This window comes from Choloepus didactylus, chromosome 4 (assembly GCF_015220235.1).
Source record: "Choloepus didactylus isolate mChoDid1 chromosome 4, mChoDid1.pri, whole genome shotgun sequence".
In the NCBI taxonomy this organism is placed as follows: Eukaryota; Metazoa; Chordata; class Mammalia; order Pilosa; family Megalonychidae; genus Choloepus; species Choloepus didactylus.
Window position 1 is genome coordinate 101,522,450 of NC_051310.1, and position 24,147 is coordinate 101,546,596.

The 24,147-nt window shown below is 35.3% G+C and overlaps 1 protein-coding gene across 4 annotated transcripts in view; it reads right to left on the reverse strand.

Annotated features, from left to right (window-relative positions):
* Positions 1-24,147, reverse strand: part of SCAPER (S-phase cyclin A associated protein in the ER) — a 600,702-nt gene that overhangs the window by 418,588 nt on the left and 157,967 nt on the right. For all 4 annotated transcript variants that reach the window (XM_037833320.1, XM_037833321.1, XM_037833318.1 and 1 more), the window contains exons 7-8: positions 22,970-23,086; positions 20,990-21,150 (exon numbers count right to left, since the gene is read on the reverse strand). In XM_037833320.1, coding sequence (XP_037689248.1) covers positions 20,990-21,150; positions 22,970-23,086 — 278 coding nt within the window. The remainder of the gene's footprint in view (positions 1-20,989; positions 21,151-22,969; positions 23,087-24,147) is intronic.

Genomic DNA, 24,147 nt, shown 5'->3' on the forward strand with positions numbered 1-24,147 from the left:
TAGAGGAAATGGACAATTTCCTGGAAACATATGAACAACGTAGACTGACCAGAGAAGAAATAGAAGACCTCAACCAACCCATCACAAGCAAAGAGATCCAATCAGTCATCAAAAATCTTCCCACAAATAAATGCCCAGGGCCAGATGGCTTCACAGCGGAATTCTACCAAACTTTCCAGAAAGAACTGACACCAATCTTACTCAAACTCTTTCAAAACATTGAAGAAAATGGAACACTACCTAACTCATTTTATGAAGCTAACATCAATCTAATACCAAAACCAGGCAAAGATGCTACAAAAATGGAAAAACCCACAGCCAGCATAGTACTCAATAGTGAGAGACTGAAAGCCTTCCCTCTAAGATCAGGAACAAGACAAGGATGCCCGCTGTCACCACTGTTATTCAACATTGTGCTGGAAGTGCTAGCCAGGGCAATCCGGCAAGACAAAGAAATAAAGGGCATCCAAATTGGAAAAGAAGAAGTAAAACTGTCATTGTTTGCAGATGATATGATCTTATATCTAGAAAACCCTGAGAAATCGACGATACAGCTACTAGAGCGAATAAACAAATTTAGCAAAGTAGCGGGATACAAGGTTAATGCACATAAGTCAGTAATGTTTCTATATGCTAGAAATGAACAAACTGAAGAGACACTCAAGAAAAAGATACCATTTTCAATAGCAACTAAAAAAATCAAGTACCTAGGAATAAACTTAACCAAAGATGTAAAAGACCTATACAAAGAAAACTACATAACTCTACTAAAAGAAATAGAAGGGGACCTTAAAAGATGGAAAAATATTCCATGTTCATGGATAGGAAGACTAAATGTCATTAAGATGTCAATTCTACCCAAACTCATCTACAGATTCAATGCAATCCCAATCAAAATTCCAACAACCTACTTTGCAGACTTGGAAAAGCTAGTTATCAAATTTATTTGGAAAGGGAATATGCCTCAAATTGCTAAAGACACTCTAAAAAAGAAAAATGAAGTGGGAGGACTTACACTCCCTGACTTTGAAGCTTATTATAAAGCCACAGTTGCCAAAACAGCATGGTACTGGCACAAAGATAGACATATAGATCAATGGAATCGAATTGAGAATTCGGAGATAGACCCTCAGATCTATGGCCGACTGATCTTTGATAAGGCCCCCAAAGTCACTGAACTGAGTCATAATGGTCTTTTCAACAAATGGGGCTGGGAGAGTTGGATATCCATATCCAAAAGAATGAAAGAGGACCCCTACCTCATCCCCTACACAAAAATTAACTCAAAATGGACCAAAGATCTCCATATAAAAGAAAGTACCATAAAACTCCTAGAAGATAATGTAGGAAAACATCTTCAAGACCTTGTATTAGGCGGCCACTTCCTAGACTTTACACCCAAAGCACAAGCAACAAAAGAGAAAATAGATAAATGGGAACTCCTCAAGCTTAGAAGTTTCTGCACCTCAAAGGAATTTCTCAAAAAGGTAAAGAGGCAGCCAACTCAATGGGAAAAAATTTTTGGAAACCATGTATCTGACAAAAGACTGATATCTTGCATATACAAAGAAATCCTACAACTCAATGACAATAGTACAGACAGCCCAATTATAAAATGGGCAAAAGATATGAAAAGACAGTTCTCTGAAGAGGAAATACAAATGGCCAAGAAACACATGAAAAAATGTTCAGCTTCACTAGCTATTAGAGAGATGCAAATTAAGACCACAATGAGATACCATCTAACACCGGTTAGAATGGCTGCCATTAAACAAACAGGAAACTACAAATGCTGGAGGGGATGTGGAGAAATTGGAACTCTTATTCATTGTTGGTGGGACTGTATAATGGTTCAGCCACTCTGGAAGTCAGTCTGGCAGTTCCTTAGAAAACTAGATATAGAGTTACCGTTCGATCCAGCGATTACACTTCTCGGTATATACCCGGAAGATCGGAAAGCAGTGACACGAACAGATATCTGCACGCCAATGTTCATAGCAGCATTATTCACAATTGCCAAGAGATGGAAACAACCCAAATGTCCTTCAACAGATGAGTGGATAAATAAAATGTGGTATATACACACGATGGAATACTACGCGGCAGTAAGAAGGAACGATCTCGTGAAACATATGACAACATGGATGAACCTTGAGGACATAATGCTAAGCGAAATAAGCCAGGCACAAAAAGAGAAATATTATAAGCTACCACTAATGTGAACTTTGAAAAATGTAAAACAAATGGCTTATAATGTAGAATGTAGGGGAACTAGCAGTAGAGAGCAATTAAGGAAGGGGGAACAATAATCCAAGAAGAACAGATAAGCTATTTAACGTTCTGGGAATGGCCAGCAATGACTATGGTCTGTTAATTTCTGATGGATATAGTAGGAACAAGTTCACAGAAATGTTGCTATATTAGGTAACTTTCTTGGGGTAAAGTAGGAACATGTTGGAAGTTAAGCAGTTATCTTAGGTTAGTTGTCTTTTTCTTACTCCCTTGTTATGGTCTCTTTGAAATGTTCTTTTATTGTATGTTTGTTTTCTTTTTAACTTTTTTTTCATACAGTTGATTTAAAAAAGAAGGGAAAGTTAATAAAAAAAAAAAAACAAGGAAAAAAAAAGATGTAGTGCCCCCTTGAGGAGCCTGTGGAGAATGCAGGGGTATTCACCTACCCCACCTCCATGGTTGCTAACATGACCACAGACATAGGGGACTGGTGGTTTGATGGGTTGAGCCCTCTACCACAGGTTTTACCCTTGGGAAGACGGTTGCTGCAAAGGAGAGGCTAGGCCTCCCTATGGTTGTGCCTAAGAGCCTCCTCCCGAACGCCTCTTTGTTGCTCAGATGTGGCCCTGTCTCTCTAGCTAAGCCAACTTGAAAGGTGAAATCACTGCCCTCCCCCCTACGTGGGATCAGACACCCAGGGGAGTGAATCTCCCTGGCAACGTGGAATATGACTCCCGGGGAGGAATGTAGACCTGGCATCGTGGGACGGAGAACATCTTCTTGACCAAAAGGGGGATGTGAAAAGAAATGAAATAAGCTTCAGTGGCAGAGAGAATCCAAAACGAGCCGAGAGGTCACTCTGGTGGGCACTCTTACGCACACTTTAGACAACCCTTTTTAGGTTCTAAAGAATTGGGGTAGCTGGTGGTGGATACCTGAAACTATCAAACTACAACCCAGAACCCATGAATCTCGAAGACAGTTGTATAAAAATGTAGCTTATGAGGGGTGACAAGGGGATTGGGAAAGCCATAAGGACCACACTCCAGTTCGTCTAGTTTATGGATGGATGAGTAGAAAAATAGGGGAAGGAAACAAACAGACAAAGGTACCTAGTGTTCTTTTTTAGTTCAATTGCTCTTTTTCACTCTAATTATTATTCTTGTTATTCTTGTGTGTGTGCTAATGAAGGTGTCAGGGATTGATTTGGGTGATGAATGTACAACTATGTAATGGTAGTGTGAAGAATCGAAAGTACGATTTGTTTTGTATGACTGCGTGGTATACAAATATATCTCAATAAAATGAAGATTAAAAAAAAAAAAAGACATAATGCTGAGCAAAATAAGCCAGGCACAAAAAGAGAGATATTGTATGTTACCACTAATGTGAGTTCTGTGAAAAATGTACAATGTTTTATACTGTAGAATGTAGGGGACCTAGAGATACCAATTAGTGGAGGGGGAATGATAATCTAATAAGAACAGATAAACTATGGAGGGTAATCTCAATGTTATGGGAATGCTCAGGAATGATTATGGTTTGTAAACTTTCTTGGATATAGTAAGATCATGTTGGAAGCAATAGAGTTATTTTATGTTTTTTTTTTCTCTTATTCCTTTGTTTTCTTAGGGGTTGTTAATTTTCTTGGGGTACGGTAGGAACATGTTGGAAGCAATGTAGTTATTTTAGATTATTTGTTTTTCTTACTCCTCTGTTTGGACATGGTTTATTAATTTTCTTGGGGTATGGTAGGAACATACTGGAAGCAAAGTAGTTATTTTAGGTTATTTGTTTTCCTTAATCCATTGCTTTGTTTGAAATGTTGTGGGGTTTTTTTGGTTGTTGTTTGCTTGTTTGTTTTTAATTTTTTGATAAACAAAGTTAAAAAATTGAAAAAAAATCAGTAGAAAAATGGGAGTAAAAACTAAATGACAAATAGGGTGGGATGGGGGGATGGTTTGGGTATTCTCTTTTCACTTTTATTTTTTATTCTTATTCTGATTCTTTCTGATGTAAGGAAAATGTTCAGAAATAGATAGTGGTGATGAACGCATAACTATATGATCATACTGTGAACAGTTGATTGTATACCATGGATGACTGTATGGTTTATGAATATATTTCAATAAAACTGAATTAAAAAAAAAAAAGAAGCTCAACATTATTAGCCATTAGAGAACTGCATATCAAAACTTTACATACACCAGAATGGCTACCATTTTTACAATGGAAAGTTACAAGTGCTGGAGAGGATTGCTGCTGGGAATATAAAGTGGTACAAATGCTCTTGAAAACAGTATGGTGGCTCCTCAGAATTTTAAACATAGAACTAGCATATAACCCAACTATCCCACTTCTAAGTATAGTCCCCAAAAAACTGAAAGCAGGTACTCAGATATTGGCATACCCATTTTCATAGCAGCATTATTCACAAAAGCAGAAAGGTGAAAGCAACACAAATGCCCATTAGCAAATAACTAGATAAACAAAATGTGGTATATATATACATATATACACATATATATGTGGTATACACACACACACACACACACACACACACACACACAAAATGGAATATTGCTCAACCTTAAAAACAAGTGAAGTTCTGTTACATGCCACTACATGGATGAATACTGAAGATATAATGGTGTGTGTAATAAGTGAGACACAAATGTATAGATAGTGTATGATACCACTTATATGAAATAGAGCATGCAAACTCACAGAGACAGAAAGTAGAGTACAGGTTACCAGGGGCAGATGACAAAGAATTAAGGCATAATGAGTGTATGGATTCTGTTTAGGATGACAGGAAAGTTCTGGTAGTGGATAGTGGTGAGGGTAACACAAAATTCTGAATGTGATTAATCCCACTGAATGGTAGGCTTGGGAAATGGCTGACATGGGAAAGTTTATACTGCATATATGTTTCCACAATTTAAAAAAATAAAGAGCACCTGTGCCAATTTGGATATTTACATCCTCCAGGAAAAAGCCACGATCTTTTAATCCAATCTTGTGGGATATCTGGATTAGGTTGTTACAATGGAGAGGTAACTCACCCAACTGTAAGTGATAATTTTGATTAGATTATTTTCATGGAGATATGGCTCTGCCCATTCAGCAGTGGTCTTGATTAGTTTACTGGAATCCTTTAAAAAGAGCTCCAGGCCCAGACACTTGCTGACGCTGACGCTTATAAGTCCTTGGGAATGCAAACAAAAGAAAGTTTAGCTAAGATATGAAGCCCAGAGTTTGCCCCACGATATGCTAACACAGGACCCCCAAATGCTTAGAGAGAAACATCCTGGAAGAAAGAACCAAGAGCATGCTGCCACTGAGAGAGACATTTTGGAGACAGCTGTTGAAAGCAGACTTTTGCTAGCCCTGAGTTTGCCTGGAAGAAGCTAAGAGAACACCCCCAGATGCTTAGAGAGAAATGTCCTGGGAGAAAGCCATTTTGAAACCAGAACCCTGAAACAGATGCCTGCTACATGCCTTCCCAGCTAACAGAGGTTTTCCAGACACCACTGGTGTTCTTCAGTGAAGGTACCCTATTCTTGATGCCTTTGTTTGGATGCTTTTATGGCCTTAGGACTGTAACTTTGTAACCAAATAAACCCTCCTTATAAAAGCCAATCCATTTCTGGTGTTTTGCATAACAGCAGCATTAGCAAACAGGAACACCACCTGAAGATACAATGACAATTAAGCGAAATACAGGATTGTGGATGGGGTATAATAATGGAGGAGAAAAAGACTCAAAAGGACATTATAAGAGGGGACGACGCCATCAACATGGCAATGTAAACAGCTACCGAAAACTTCTCTCCAGAGACTGAATGAAAATAAAGGACAATTCTGAATTGTTTGAAATTCTGGAGGAGGATATAGGCTGGAGAAGGACCCTGTAAATGTTGAATTAAAGAAAGAAAAGAAGTATCAGGTAGGAATCTCCTGTCCTCGACCAGCCAGTCCTCTCCCCTCCCCTTTACTTGGCTTCAGTGCAGGAAAGGCACAGAAACAGCAGTCGGGAACCCTCCCATCAGGGACACAGACTATAAAATTTCTCACAGCACTGAGACATACCCCCACCATTTGAAGACCTAGGGGACAGGGAAGGACAATTCAAGGCCCAGGTCAGCGAGGGACAAAGACTCTGAGAAAACGTCGTCAGAGACTGTGTTTCCAGCCCTGGGCCCAAAAGCCTTTCTGCAACTCTTGGGGAAAACAGCAGCAGGAGGCCATTTCCTTGCCTGGGGGACAGCTGGAAGACTGAGTCTCCTGGGAGAATCTTCTGCCACATGTGGAGCCCCACACTAAGCCAGATTATGGCCAGCAAAGTGAGGGCATAGGAATCCCGCAGTTTCAGCTCACCTGTGCAACCGCAGCCTGTGCTCAGAGGCAAAGCAGCTTCTGAGGACCATTAAGTTACCAAAGAGCACCATCTACTGGACAGTATGGAGGATTCAAGGGAATTGAAACACTTAAAAAGATGCCCCAGACTGTTTCTTAGGACCACAGGAGCTGGTATACATGCCCTGCACAGAAACCCAACCTGTTTTGGCTGAGAAACATGGAAGGCCCAACTGTTAAAGCAGGACTCTAAAACAAAAACCAGGTATTGCTGGATGGTGAAAAACAGAGCACCACTAGAAGCCAGCAGATTTGTTTTACCACACACAATGAACTTGCTGGGGTGCCCAGTGCCTACATTCCCATACCTGTGGCAGGACACTGTGGGCATCAGGTTTTTGGGGGAAGACTGGGGAAAGAGCCAATCTGACAACTGGCCAGCAAAAGAAACAAAGAATAGATCGATATCAAAGACAACCAACAAGAGAACCCCAGGCAAAAGAGAAAATGACCTCCAGAATAAACTTAATCAATAAAATCAGAAACCTAGACAGCAAAATATTACAGGTCACACCAGGAAACACAAAGATATGACCCAGTCAAAGGAAAAAACTAACACCTCAACAGAGATTCAGGAGTTGAAACAACTAACAAAAGATGTTCAAACAAATATTCTAAATCAAATCAACAAGTTGAAAGAAAATGTGGCAAAAGAGATGAAGGATATAAAGAAGACACTGGGTGACCATACAGAAGAATTCAAAAGCTTGAAAAAACAAATGGACGAACTTATGGAAATGAAAGGCAACAACAGAAGAGATGAAAAACACAATGGAGACATACAACAGCAGACTTGAAGAGGGAGAAGAAAGGATTAGTGAACTAGAGGACAAGATATCTGAAATCCTACACATAAAAGAACAGTTAGGGAAAAGAATGGAAAAATACAAGCAGGGACTGAGGGAACTGAATGAAAACATGAAGCACACAAATATACATGGCATGGGTGTCTCTGAAGGAAAAGAGAAGGGAAAAGGGACAGAAAGGATAACAGAGGAAATAATAAATGAAAATTTCCCAACTCTTATGAAAAACTTAAAATTACAGATCCAAGAAGCACAGAGTACCCCAAACAGAACTAATCCAAATAGACCTGCTCCAAGACACTTATTATTCAGATTGTCAAATGTCAAATGCAAAGAAAGAATTCTGAAAGCAAAAGGAGAAAAGCAATCTGTTACATACAAGGGAAGCTCAATAAGATTAAGTGTGGATCTCTCAGCAGAAACAAGGGAGGGGAAAAGGCAGTGGTATGATACATTCAAGATACTGAAAGAGAAAAACTGCCAACCGAGAATCCTACATGCAGAAAACCTGTCCTTCAAAAATGGAGGGAGACTTTAAAATATTTACAGATAAATAGACACTGAGAGAGTGTGAATAGGAGACCGACTCTATAAGAAATACTAAAGGGAGCACTACAGACACATAGGAAAATACAATAGAGAGAACTGGAGAAGAGTATAGAAATGAAGATTAGCAGTAAGGGTAAATAAAAGGGTAAAAAAAAAACAGACATGATATATAAAATCCAAAAGGAAAAAATAGTTGAAGAAAGTAATGCCTTTACAGTAATCACATTAAATGCTAATGGATTAAACAGCCCAATCAAAAGACATAGATTGGTAGACTGAATAAAATAAAAACAGGATCCAACTATATGCTATCTACAAGTGACTCATTTAAGACTGAAGGACAAAAACAGGTGAAAGTGAAAGGTTGCCAAAAGATATTTCAGGCACACAACAACCAGAAAAGAGTGGGGGTATGTATACCAATAGAGACAAAGAAGACTTCAAATGTTAAACAATTAAAATTTTGAGACAAGGAAGGACACTATGTATTAATAAAAGGGAGAATCCACCAAGAAGACACAACAATCATAAACATCTATGCACCAAGCCAGAGCACCCCAAAATGCATGAGGTAAACACTGTCAAAACTTAAGAGAGACGTAGACACTTCTATAAAAGTTAGAGACTTCAATACAAACTCTCATCAATGGATAGAACATCTAGACAGAAGATCAATAAGGATACTGAATAAAATGATAAATAAACTAGACTTAACAAACATTTACAGAACACTGCACCCAGCAACAGCAGGATATACATTTTTCTCCAGTGCTCACTGACTGTTCTCCAGGATAGACCACATGTTGGATCAAAAAGCAAGTCACAATACATTTTAAAAGATCAAAATTATACAGAACACTTTCTCAGATCATAATGGAATGAAGTTAGAAGTCAGTAAAGGCGGAAGGCAGGAAAATTAACAAATATATGGAGGCTAAATAACACACTTTTAAACAATGTGCTTCTAAACAACATGGGTCAAGGAAGAAATTATAAATCAGTAAACATCTCCAGGCAAACAAAAACAAGAACACAACATCAAAACTTATGAGATGAAGCAAAGGCAGTGCTGACAGGGAAATTTATTGCCCTAAATGCCTAAATTAAAAAAGAAAGAGCAAAAATTGAGGACTTAATCACACCTGGAAGAACCTGAGAAAGAACAGCAAACTAACCCCAAAGCAAACAGAAGGAAAGAAATCACAAAAATTAGAACAAAAATAAATGAAATTGAGAATATAAAAACAACAGAGAGAAACAACAAAACCAGAAATTGGTTCTTTGAGAAAATCAATCAAATGCATGGACACTTAGCCAGGCTGACAAAGAAAAAAAGAGAGAGAGGATGTGAAAAAATAAAATCAGAAATGGGAGGGGAGACATAACTACTGACCCTGCAGAAATAAAGGAGATAAAGAGAAGATACTATGAACAATTACATGCTAACAAACTAGACAACTTAGGGGAAAAGAAATGAAACAAAGTAAAATTTCAGTGGCTGAGAGATCTCAAATAGAGTTGAGGTCAATCTGGAGGTTATTCTTATACATTATATAGACATTCCTTTTTTAGTTTCTAGTACATTAAAATAGCTAGAAGGAAATACCTGAATCTGTTGAACAGTAATCCCAAAGACTTGATTCTTAATGATAATTGTGTAACTATATAGCTTTTATTGTGGGACTATGTGATAGTGAAAACCTAGTGACTGACACTCACTTTAACCAGTGTATTGGCAGAAGAGTAAGAAAATAATGACAAAAATATACAAACAATTGGTGGGGGGCAAGGGATATGGGATGGTTTTGGTGTTCTTTTTTATTTTGATTTATTTTGGAGTAATGAAAATGTTTGAAAATTGTGGAGATGAATGCACAACTATATGATGATACTGTGAGCCACTGACTGTATACTTCGGATGGATTATATGATGTGTGAGTATATCAAAAAAAATTGCATTAAAAAAAGGACATTATCAGGACATATGAAAAAACTGGAATATAAACTGTAAGCTTTAGAGCAATGTTAAATTTCTTGAACTTGGTAACTATACTTAAGGTAGTTATATAAGTGAATATCCTTGTTCTTAAGAAATGTACAGAAGTATGTGTTCAAGGAGCATGATGTATAGATAGATGGATAGATAGAATGTTATGGCACATATGGCAAACTGTTAAAATTGGTGGATCTGTGTACCTTGGGGAATGAGGCGGTACGTGGGAGTTCTCTGTATGAGTTTTTATATAACTTTTGCAAATGTCCCATAAGTTTGAAATTATTTCAAAATTAAAAGTTTAAAGAAAAATATCTCAGCCATCTATGAATAGAGGAGAACTCACTCAACTTGATAAAGAGCATCTACAAAAAACCTACAGCTAACATGACACTTAATGGTGCAGGACTGAAAGCTTTTCCTCTAGGATCTAGAACAAGGCAAGAATGTCTGCTCATCACTCACATTCAATATAAGAACATATTCGACATATTCAACATAGTACTAGAAGTTCAAGACAATACAGAAAGGAAAGGGGAAAAAAAGACACATATATAGGAAAATAAGAAATAAAATGTCCCCATTTGCAAGACAACATGATTATCTATATAGAAGATACAAAGGAATATACCCCACAAAATTAAGAAATCCAATAACTAATGAGTGAGTTCAGCAAGGTTGCAGGATACATGAACAACATATGAAAATCCATCACATTTCTGTATACAAAAAATGAATGTACTGAAAATGAAATTTCAAACACACCATTTTAATAGCTCTGAAGAAAATGAAATAATTATAAATCTAACAAGAAATGTACAGAATCTGCATCTGTACACAAAATGCTGATGAAAGAAATAGAAGACCTAAATAAATGAAGAGACATAACCATGTTCACGAACTGGAAGACTCAACATAGTGAAGAAGTCAATACTCTCAAAAGTGTTTAACAGTTATAATGTAATTCCTACCAAAATCCCAACAACATATTTTTAAGACATAAATAAGCTTATTCTAAAATGTATACAGAAAGGCATAAGACCTAAAAGAGCCAAAACTGTTTAAGGAAAGAAGAATAAAGTTAGAGCAATCACTCTATCTGATATTAAGGCTTATCACATAGCTAGAGCAATAAAGAAAATATAATATTGGAGAAGAGACAGGTACATAAATCAATGAAATATCTACATTAAAAAGGAAGAAAGATCTGAAATCAATAAACTAACCCTCCACATTAATACAACGGATAGAGAAGTGCAATCTAAATCTAAGCAGACAAAAGGAAAGAAATAATAAATTAGAGTAAAAATTAATGAAACAGTAGAAAAATAGATAAAAGCAAATGAAACCAAAAGTTAGTTCTTCAAAAAAATTAACAAACCTAAGTCAGCATGGACCAAGGAAAAAAAATGGGAAAAGACACAAATTACCACAAAAAGAAATGAAAGTGGGGACATTGACACTGATCCAACAGAAATAAAAAGTATTATAAAGGAATACTAGAAACAACTGAATACCAATAAATTAGACAACTTAGATGAAATAGAAAAATTCCTAGAAAAATGTAAACTACTGAAAGTGATACAAGAAGAAATAGACAATCTGAATAGACCTATAATAAGAAAATGAATTAGTGATTAAAAACTATTCACAAATATGAATGAAGCAGATCTGGTTAAGACTAGGGCAAACCAGGCCAAAGGGTAAAGGTCGAAACTGACTGTGTTTTAAAACTTCAACTTCCATGTGAGACCAAGGGAAAAGATGTCTATTTGGTGCAGGATCTATATTTTCTAAACAGTACAACTCTACAGTCAGTTTGTTCAAACACCACAATTACATGGAACTTTGAATAGGAAGTGAGATACAGTAGGTTAGTATAGGTTAGAGTGAAATAGGGACACATCCCAAAGTAATTCGGGCAGAGAATAAAAAACGTATTTATAGCCTCCCCCTTCCCCCCACCCCGAAGCGCTGGGGGAAGGTGCAGAAGTGTTGCACTTCCTCACCTGGACTGGTGTTGATGTTGTCACAAACACTGGAATGGCGGTTTGATGTACCAAGCCCTCGATCATGGAACTTGCCCTTACAAACCTCGTTACTGCAAAGGAGAGGATAAACTTGCATATAATTCTGCCTAAGAGTCTCTCCCTGAGTACTTCTTTGTTACTCAGATGTGACCCTCTCTCTCTCTAAATGAGCCACCTCGGCAGGTGAACTCACTGCCCTCCCCCCTACGTTGGACCCAACTCCCAGGGGTGTAAATCTTCCTGGCAACGCAGGATATGACTCCCGGGGATGAATCTGGACCCCGCATCGTGGTATTGAGAATATCTTCTTGACCAAAAGGGGGATGCAAAATGAGATGAAATAGTTCCAGTGGCTGAGAGATTTCAAATGGAGCCGAGAGGTCACTCTGGTGGACATTCTTAGGCACTATATAGATAATACCTCTTAGGTTTTAATGTATTGGAATAGCTAGAAGTAAATACCTGAAATACCAAACTCCAACCCAGTAGTCTGGACTCCTGAAGACGATTACGTATAGTGTAGATTACAAGGGGTGATAGTGTGATTGTGAAAACCTTGTGGATCACACTCCCTTTATCTAGTGTATGGATGGATGAGTAGAAAAATGGGGATATAAACTAAATGACAAATAGGGTGGGATGGGGGGGGATGGTTTGGGTGTTCTTTTTTTACTTTTATTTTTTATTCTTATTCTGATTCTTTCTGATGTAAGGAAAATGTTCAGAAATAGACCGTGGTGATGAATGCATAACTATATGATCGTACTGTGAACAGTTGATTGTATACCATGGATAACTGTATGGTATGTGAATATATTTCAATAAAACTGAATTAAAAAAAAAAAAAAAAAAAACTATTCACAAAGAAAAGCCCAGCCAAGATGGCTTCACTGGTAAATTCTACCAAATATTTAAAGAAGAATTAATACCAATCTTTCACGAACTCTTCTAAGAAAACAACAGAAGAGTAGGGAACACTTTCCAACTGATTCTATGAGGCCAGTATCACCCCTGATATGAACACCAGACAATGACATCATAAAGAAAGAAAACTAAAAACCAGTAAGTCTTGCGAATATGGATGCAAAATTCCTCAGCAAAACACCAAAAAACCTAATACATCAAGATATAAAAAGAATCAAACACCATGATGAGGTGCCATTTATCCCAGGAATGCAAAGTTGTTGGTTTAATAGCTAAAAATCGATCTATCATTTAATTAATACACATAAATGGAATAAAAACACCACATGATCACCTCAGGAAACACAAAAAAGCATTTGGCAAAAACCAACAGTACTCCTTCATGATAAAAACACTCAACATACTAGGAGTATAAAGGAATCTCCTTGAGCTGATAAAGAATACCTACAAAGTAATCTCCACAGCTAGCATCATATATTACATAGTGAAAGCTTGCAGGCTTTCTTCCTAAGATCTGAAAGAAGTCAAAGATTTCTGCCTCACCACTTCTATTCCACATTGTACTAGAGGGTCTAATGAAGGAAGGCAGGAAAGGGGAGAGGAGGGGAGGGGAGAAGGAAGAAAAGACATGCAGATTGGAAAGAGAGAAAACGATCTCTATAGACAGGTGACATGATCTTAAATATAGAAAATCTAAGGAATCCACTAAAAAATCAATTAGAATTCATAAAAGAGCTCAGTAAGATTCCAGGATACCACTCACATGTCTCTCAACTGATGAATAAACAAAACGAGGAATATCCATACAACAGAATAATATTCAAGCCATATAAAGGAATGAAGTTCTGATACACGCAAAAACATAGATGAACCTTGGAAACATTATGTTAAGTAAAAGAAGCCAGTCACAAAAGACCACATATTATATGATTTCATTTTTATTAAATATCCAGAATAGACAAAGCTACAGAGACAGGAAGTAGAATAGCCATTTCTAAGGGCTAGGGGAGGGGAGGAGGTTGCAAGGTTAGGGGTAATAGCTACAGAGTATTGTTTCTGAGGTGGTGAAAATGTTCTAAAAATGACTGTGGTAATAGTTACACAATTCTGTGAATATAATAAAAACCATTAAGCTGTACACTTAAAAAGGTGAATTATACGGTATGTGAATAACATCTTAAAGCTGGTTATAAAAATTGATAGGAAGATATCAAGTTATTTCTGAAGAACTGAAAGTCTACATTACCACGAAAATTTAATTTTTCTACTTATCATGAACTAGTATGTTATAATATCATATGATTCACAAAAGGTAAGGAATTTTATTTCAAGGAAAAAAATACTTAGGAAATTCTCATGCAATATCTGATACATTAACTTATTATACTATCTTTCAATATAACAGCTGTGTTCATGTATTTATATTTATTTTGAATAAAAATTATTACAAAGAACCTGTAATCTTTTATTTCAAAGGTCTTGAGTTAAAATCTCTAAAGGGAAGTTACTCTTAATTTTTTTAAAACTTTTTATAATAAAAACTTTCAAGTACACAAAATAGAAACAACAGTATAAAGAAATCCATGTTACTCACCCAGCTTCAACAATTACTAACATTCTGACACTCTTATTTCATGTATTTATCCTTTCCCACTGTTTTTTTGAAATATTTTAAAGCAAACTTTAAACATATCATTTCACCTGATAATACATCAGTAAGTGTCTTTTAGTACATAGAAAGTTAATAAAATAATTAAACTAATTCCCATCAAAATTAAAAATGACTTCAATGCCTTCAATCTGTGTTCAATTTTCCTCCATGTTTAACTTTTTGAAAACAGTACACAGTAATAGTATACATTTCTCTTTTATCTTTTAAATATATATATATATATAACTATAAAATTGAGAAAGTTTAATAAAGGATTTCAGTTTCCAGTTGATTTAGCCGGCTCACTTTTTTTTTTAATTCAATTTTATTCAGATATATTTTTATTGAGATATAAAGTATCATCCAAAGTGTACAATCAATTGTTCACAGAACCATCATATAGTTGTGCATTCATCATCCCAATCTATTTTTTGAACATTTTCCTTGTACCAGAAAAAGTGAAAATAAGAATAAAAAAAAGTAAAAAAGAACACCCAAATCACACCTCCCCACCCGATTTTTCATTTAGTTTTTTGTCCCCATTTTTCTACTCATCCATCCATACACTGGATAAAGGGAGTATGATCCACAAGGTTTTCACAATCACAGTATCACGACCTTTGAAGCTACATTGCTATACAATCGTCTTCAGGAGTCAAGGCTACTAGGTTGCATTTTGATAGTTTCAGGTATTTACTTCTAACTATTCCAATGTATTAAAACCTAAAAAGGGTTGTCTATATAGTACATAAGAATGTCCACCAGAGTGACCTCGACTCCATTTGGAATCTCTTAGCCACTGAAACTATTTTGTTTAATTTTGCATCCCCCTTTTGGTCAAGAAGATGTTCTCATTTCCACGATGTCGGGTCCAGATTCATCCCTGGGAGTCATATCCCGCGTTGCCAGGGAGATTTACACCCCTGGGAGTCAGGTTCCACATAGTAGGGAGGGCAGTGAGTTCACCCACGGAGTTGGCTTAACTAGAGACAGAGGGCCACATCTGAGCAACAAAGAGGTACTCAGGGAGAGACTTTTAGGCACAAGTATAAGCAGGTTTAAGCTGACTCACTTCTAGAAGCACTACGATTAATCACTTTACTTTTTAAAAGAAAAGAAAAACATCCCTCTTTAAAAGCTTCCTTATATAAAGAAATACTGCTTAAAGCTTGGGCCTAATCCATTAACCAATGAGATGGCCAACACGAACACTATCATGTAATTTTTTAAAAAATTGAAATAACAATTGAAGCGTATCAAAGAGAAGTATATCAAAATAGAAACTATAACTTAAAGCTCTTAAAAACTAAGAAATTAGTTATGGACAAATAACATTTCTAATGCACCTTTAAGGAAAACTATTTTGAAAACTTAATCCCATAATAATGTTTGTTAAGGACAGAAAATAATGCACTTAAACAGCCAGAAAGCTTGTAAATGCTCTGACTGTCTTAGAACACAGGAATATAGCACTTATTTTCACATCACGGTTTTTACATTCTAATATTTGCCCAATTTTTAAAATTTTATGAATGTCATTACTAAGTAGAGCTAAACTCAAATCAATTGAACCAACAGTAGTAGAGCACCTGGAATAAACCCAACCTGATTCTGCTGTATTATCATTTTTATTTATCACCGTATTAACTAATACTTTGTTTAGGATTTTACATCAATGTTCAAGAGATAACATTCTGCTTTACTGAAATTCCCTTGTTACGTTTTGATGCTTAGGTTAACAAGCATCATAAAAAAAACTGAGAAGGGTTGCCTCTTTCCCCATTTTTAGGCAGTTTATATAAAACTGACATTACTTTTACCTTAAATGGTTGGAAAAATTCTTCAATGAAGCCATCTTGTCCTGGAATTTTCTTTTTGAAAAGATTTTTATTTAGAGACACGTTTTTGTTTTTGTTTTTAATTCAATTTAATTGAGATATATTCACTTACCATACAATCATCCACAGTGTATAATCAGTTGTTCACAGTACCATTATAGAGTTGTGCATTCATCACCACAACCAATTGTTGAACATTTTCATTACCACACACAAAAATGAATGAAAATAAAAGTTGAAGTAAAAAAGAACACCCGAAACATCCCATACCCCCATCCCTCCCTACTATTCATTTACTTTCTGTCCTCATTTTTCTATTCATCTGTCCATATACTGTATACAAGGAGTGGCAGCCACAAAGTTTTCACAATCACATGGTCACATGGTGTAAGTTGTATAGTTATACAATCATCTTCAAGAATAAAGGCTACTGGGTTGCAGTTCAACAGTTTCAGGTATGTCCCTCTAACTATTTCAATACACTAAAAACTAAAAAGGGATATCTATATAATGCATAACAATAACCTCCAGAATGACCTCTCGACTCTATTTGAGATATCTCAGCCACTGAAACTTTGTTTCATTTCTCTTCCCCCTTTTGGTCCAAGAAGGCTTTCTCAATCCCATGATGCCAGAGCAAAGCTCATCCCCACAAGTGATATTCCACATTGCCAGGGATATTTACAGCCCTGGGAGTCATGTCCCACGTAGTGGGTAGGGCAGTGAGTTTACTTGCAGAATTGGCTTAGAGAGAGAGGCCACATCTGAGCAACAAAAGAGGTTCTCTGGGGTGACTCTTAGGCACAATTTCAAATAGGCTTAGCCTTTGCAGTGACAAACTTCATAACAGCAAGCCCTAAGATCGAGGGCTCGGCCTTCTAAATTAGTAGCCCCCAATGCTTATGACTATATCATTAATTCCCCAGCTGGGGAAATTTAATATTTCCACATTTTCCCCCAGTCCCTCAGGTGGGCTTTGCAAGTACATTTTTATTCTCTGCCCAAATTATTTTGGGATGTACTGGGGCTTCACACTAACCTGTACAAAACAAAAATATTTCACTCCCTTTTCAAAGTTCAATGTAATTATGGTGTTTGAATAAACTGACCATATAAGTTAAATTATATAGTGACATGTTTTTTAACAGCTATAGGTCCTTTCAAATTTTCTAATTCTTGCTATCAAGAATTCTTCTTGCTATGAAAATTTTGATAAGTTGCATTTTTCTAAAAATTTGCCAATTTCTTCTCTATTTCCAAATTTAGTGTACAGTGGCTCACAATATCCTTTTATTATGTTTTTAGTATCTGTGGGATCCCTAGCAACGTTCCCTGATTCATTTCTGGTATTATGACTTCTCTCTCCTTTTTCTTGATCGTTATTACTGTAGATTTATTAATTTTATTAGTCTATTTGAAGAACTACCTTTTGGCTTCATTGATTTTCTCTATTCTCACTTATATATTTTCCTTCTATGTTCCTTGGGTTTAACTTGCTGTTCTTTTCTAACTTCTTGAGATGGAGAGATTTTAGCTTTTCTACTTTTATAGTATTTACACTTGAGGTTAGAAATTTTCCTCAAAACATAGCTTTGGCTTAATCCCACCAGTTCTTAAATGTTTATTTTCATCCAATTCACATTTTCTTATTTTCATTGTGATTTCTTTTGAAAAATGGATTATTTATAAGTGTATTCCAAAATTCCAAATATATGGGGATTTTCTTTTTTCTTTGTAATTGACTTCTAACTTAGTTCAAATGTGACCTGAAACAGATAGAATGACTTCAATCCTCTCAACAACTTGTTGATATTTGTTTAATGAAGAGGTATATCTCAATTTTGGTAAATGTACCATGTAAGCTTGAATATGTACTTGGATTTATAAATCCGGCCCATGACAAAGTAGCGTGTATCAGAATTAACCCTCCTCCCACCAAAAACAACTACAAAAGCTAGACAAAATATATAAATCATTTGTTTAAAGGCACTAGAAAGCAACCAATGCAGCAGTGTTTGAGGAACTACATATAATACCTGAGAAAAAGGAAGTAAAACAAGGCGAGATCTACATATACACTATGTTTTTCCCTGAGAACATTTGCAAATCCACAGTACAAGGCTGGTGAGTTCTAGAAGAAACAAGCAGTCTCAAATGGCTGAAAAGACAGATATTGAAGTGCAGGGACTCTAACACAAAGAAGAGACAGGAAACTGCAGCAAAGTGAGTCAAAAAATATGCCTTCAATCTCCCCTTAAGAAAATTGACAACTGCTAAGCTTGCATACACAAGGCATGACTCCAAGAAATCCAGCAATTAGCTAAGAGGCTAATGAGCAAAAAGCAGACATTACAGTTATCAGGGCAGTGCTGAGGAAGCAAAAGTTGGGGAATGTAGTGGCCTTGGCAAATACCCTGGACTTTCAGTTGAGACCAGAAAATTAAACACATCAGCCTTAATAAAACCCTAAACCAATCCTTGACAGGATTAAGGTGATCTACTTATACTCTATCTGCTTGACAGAAAAAAAAATAATCCTGTCAGGGGGAACCTCTGTAATTTTTAATACACAGTGTTAAACATCCAATCAAAAATTATAGGCATGCTAAAAAAAAAAAACAAACCAGGGTTAAATAAATGAAAATCAAAACAAATTATTTTTTAAGTAACAAAACCACAGGTAATTTATTTAGATTTGTTATTTTTTATATAGAGATTTTTAAAACTATGACTGCGATGTTCAAGAAAACATGGAAGAGATGGGGAATTCCAGAAGATATCAGGAATTTATTTTAATGATTAAAAGGAAATGGTAGAACAAATACATAACTGAAATTAAGAATTTAATATATGAGTTTAATATCAGATTAGACACAGCAGAATAGAAGATTAATGGACTACAAGACATACCAGTAAAACATGTCTAGAACGAAGCACCAAAAGAAAAACATATGGAAAAAATATACATTATCATCATTAAATATCAATTATGTCAAGTTCATTAATAAGGTTGTTCATAGATATTTTTACTCACTTGTTCTATCAGTTTTTAAGAAAGATATGTTCAAGTTTCCAAGCATGAGTGTAGATTTGTCAATTTTGCCTTTCAGTTCTGTCAATTTTTGCCTTGGATATGCTGAAGTCATGTATTAGATACATATAAATCTAAAATTATCATATCTTTCTGTTGAACTGACCCTTAAATCATTAAGAAACATCCCTCTTTAAAATGTTCCTTGCCTACTTTGTCTATTTTGTCTGATACAAGAGCGACACCCGCTTTGATTTTCATAGGATATGCATGAAATATCTTTTCTCATTCTTTTCTTTCAATCTTTCTAGCTCCTCATATTTAAGGTGTATTTCTTGTAAGAAGCATATAGTTTTTTATGCCATCTTACAATCTTTGTTTTTTAATTGACTATTTGAACCATTTATATGCAATGTAAGAATTGACATATTTCTATTTATATCTACCATCTTATAATTTGTTTTTTATTTGTTTTTCTGCTTTGTGTTTCTTTTTTCTTCTTTCTTGAGTTGTTTTGGAATAGTTAAATTTATTATTATTCTATTTATCCCTTTATTATGTTATTATTTATAAATTCTCTTACCCTTCATGGTCTTCTAGAGTTTATAACATACATTATAACTTATGGTAGCCTAATATCAATTAGTACTTGTCACTCTCCATTCTCTATTACTCAGTCTAATAGAGAAAAAAAGGGAAATACATTGAGTAAAATTAAGGAATATCATTTGAAATAAACCAATATAACTCACTGAGACCAAAATATAAACAAACAAAAAGCAGAAAATTCAAATAAACAAAAAACACTTCCATAATGCACAGATAAAATGCCTTTCTTATTTCCAATTAAATACTTCTTCTGAACCAAAAAGTTGAAGTAGGATATTTCTGAAGTTCTTCCTTAACTCTTAAGTACCCATAAACTCGATATTACTTACTATTACTCTAAAATGCAAGCCTCTATAAACATATAAAACTCTACTTGGGATTGCTAAATAAAAACATTTTTGGAAGGATATTCTTATAAGGTCAATTTTTCCTAGTGGTGGATCCTCAGAATAATAGCTCCTAGTTATTGTGATGGTATAGAAAGGAGATGTGTGAGCAAAGATAAACACCAAATACTATTTTGCTGTACCAAAATAATAATCAAAAACTAACCAACTGAAGTAGTAATAGGCTTCTTAAAAGTGTATATTGCCTATTGATCAGACTAGCCTATTTTTTAATTCTTGAAATCAAAAGAATTTTAAACGATCTTATAAATGAATTGACAAAAGAAGTCACTCTTCTTCACTTTTACACGGCAAACCTAAGACTAGCATGATGTCAACAGGTTCCATACAGAGCTGAAAAATATCTTTTAAAACTTTTTATTAGTTTAGTTAAGGTAAATTAATAGCATATGGATCATTCTAAAAAATAAAATATATAATTCTATTAGGAACAATTTCAAAATAAATAAATGAATATCCACCTGGCTACCAAATAAAAATGTTAATTCTAAGTCACTTGCCATTTTTGCGAGAGGTTTTCTGCATTGTCATCGGTGGGCAAGACTGGGCAGCTGCAATGTCAGAAGAAGCAGAAGAGCTTGTATGATGAGCCTTTACTTTGTCAGCCCAACTGACACCAGTGGGAGCCAGACGAGGGGCAGCCACAGTACCAGGTGAACCCCTATGGAGAAAATAACTGCATTAATAAATTAAGTACAAAAGCTACAATTTTAAATATATTCTTAATACATATTTGGATACAAAGCAAATTGTATATGTAAAATGGTATGCATCAAATTTTACAGAGTAACATACAATCATGCTAACTTAGGCAAATATATTAATAAATTTGAATTGGTCTAATACTTCATTAATTTTATATAACATATTATAATGTCTGGAAATAAAGAGAAGGGAGTAAGACTAATATACAAGAAGCCCTCATTAGAGAAAAAAGCATGAACAAACATTTCTCCAAAGAAGACATATAAATGTCCAATAAACACATGATAAAATGCTCAGTGTCATTAGCCATCAGGAAAATGCAAACCCAAAACACAAAGACATACCATTTCACACCCACTAGAATGGGTACTACAGAAAAATAAGCCGGAGAGCATATGGAGAAATAATAACCTTCATACATTGTTGACAGGCATGAAAAATGTTGTAGCCACCGTGGAAAACAGTTTGCCAATTTCTTAGGAAATATAAAATTACCATATGACCTGGCAATTGTACTTCTATGTAAATACAAAAAAGAATTGAAAGCAAGGACTCAAACAGATATTTCCACATTGATGTCCAAAGTGGCATTATTTACAACACCCAAAAGGTGGAAGCAACCCAAGAGTCCATCAACAGATGAACGGATAAACAAAATATAGTATACACATACAATGGAATATTATTTGGCCATAAAAAGGAATAAAGTTCTGATGCATGCTCCAACTTGGATCAACCTTGAAGGCATTATGCTGAGTGAAGTCATATACAAAAGGACAAATATTTTATTCTCTCACATGAAACAAGCTCAATATGCAAAATCATAAAGTCAGACACAAGAATAGTGGCCAGGTGGGGAGTGGGGAGTTAATGTTTAATTGGTATGGAGTTTCTGTTTGGGGTGATGGAAAACTTTTGGCAATGTATGATGGTAATGGAGGCAAACTTTATGAATGTAATCAACAACTATGAATTGTATATCTGAAAGTTGATAGAATGGGAAAAGTTAGGTTGTATATGAGTTACCAGGAAAAAATAACATGGAGTTGTACCACTCAAAGAGTGACCCCTAATGTAAACTATGGGCTACAGTTAATAGTTTAATTGTAATAATAATGTTTATCAGTTGTTACAAAGGTACCACACTAATGCAAAAAGTTAATAATAGGGAATACTGTGTATATAAGAACTCTAACTTCTGCACAATTTTTCTATAAATCTACAATTGCATTAATAAAATAAAATTAATTAATTAATTTTAAAAAAAAACAAACAGTATTGGCCTGGTCCATCTCACAGCACTGTAGAGGGGAAAAAAAGAAAAGACAGTAGGAAAATTTTTTTCGTGTTTCACCTGCCCTTTCCCCATGCCCTACTTGGCTTAGCAAAAGTCTTCAATAAGAGAGCAGCCTACACTCCCATATGATGTGATGCAATTATTAGCAATTCTAAATAACACAATTTATGATATATATTCAAATCTTTTGTTCTGAAGGAAATTGCCAGTTCATGACATGAATCATTTAGCATGCAAAATATTGATTGGTTTTAATATGGATCACTAATTATGTTTCATATCACATTATGTTTCATAATAAATTTTCTGAAAGTTAAACTTTATTCTTCCAGAACTATTTAACTTTTTATTCAGAGAATTTCAAACATATACATGAATATTTTTATAATGGCATATCAGTTTTATAATACTATATTATCCATAAAGAATAATTTACTGTAATACAAGCCTTAGTAGGCTTTTACTGAGTTCACCTTACCCAAAATTTAAGCTTCTTCTAGCATTTGATGTGACACTTATTCTATCTGTAGACGGACTTGGAATCACATGACGTCCTGGAGACATCTTCTTTACTTCCCATGCCAATGAAGTTGGTCTGCATATTCAAGACATACAACAGATTAGAGAAAAGGGAAAAGTAAAATAATCTTTTATTTTGGTTGGTTGTGGGTAAAAACATTATCAGGTAACAATTTTCCCTAGACCACTGCTCACCAGAAAGTTACACCACCAGTCAGGAATCACAAATGATGCATGGCCCAGGGTTTTCCATCCACTGAAGCTTAAAAGCATAACTCTACTTATTTGAAAATGGTCATGGAGTTACACAGACATGAAGATAAACTCACAAGCCTCTGCACCCTGGCTAAAAAAAAATAATTTAAAAAGACAATGGTAGTAATTCAGGCTACATGTGTCTTATCTTCTGCAAAAGTAAGTTTATTGAGCAGACATCAAAAAAAAAGATGACGGGGAAAGTTAAATGAAGAATACACTGGAAAATATGAAGTCTCCTCCCTCTTAAACATCCCTGAGAGTGGGATCATCAAAATTTCATGGCCCTTTGCTGGGAAAGCCAAGAAATGTAACTTTACTTGTATCCCCCCTTTTTCACTGGACCCACAATCAATCAGGTGACAGGACATAAATCTCTACTTTCACAAACAATGATTTCTCTATTCCTGTGCCCTCAGTCAGATCCTCATCACCCCCCTGGGTCTCCCTGCCTCTACTGTCTATTCAATCTAGTCTACACATTTTTTGTGATTTTCTTTCTATATAAAAAAGTAATATTTGCTGTTAGAAAACAAGAAAATTCAGATAACAAAAAGAAGATAAAAGTTATCCATAATACACTATTAGGAAAACAAAAGTGCTATTAACCTTCTGGTTCTTGTGTATAGATTCTCTTTTCTATGTGTAAATACCCGTACTTTAAATACACTTGTATTTAGTAATATATAAATTATAAATGTAACTTTAAATGTATTTTTTGCCTTTTAATAATATAAATACATTTCCCTTCTAAGTAAATATTATTTTACAAGATCACTTTTAATGGTTATATAATAGTCTATGGTATGGCTATTCCAATAAGAAGAGTAATTACGCCTGAGGCGGGGCAAGATGGTGGCATAGCGAGGTGTGGAATTTAAT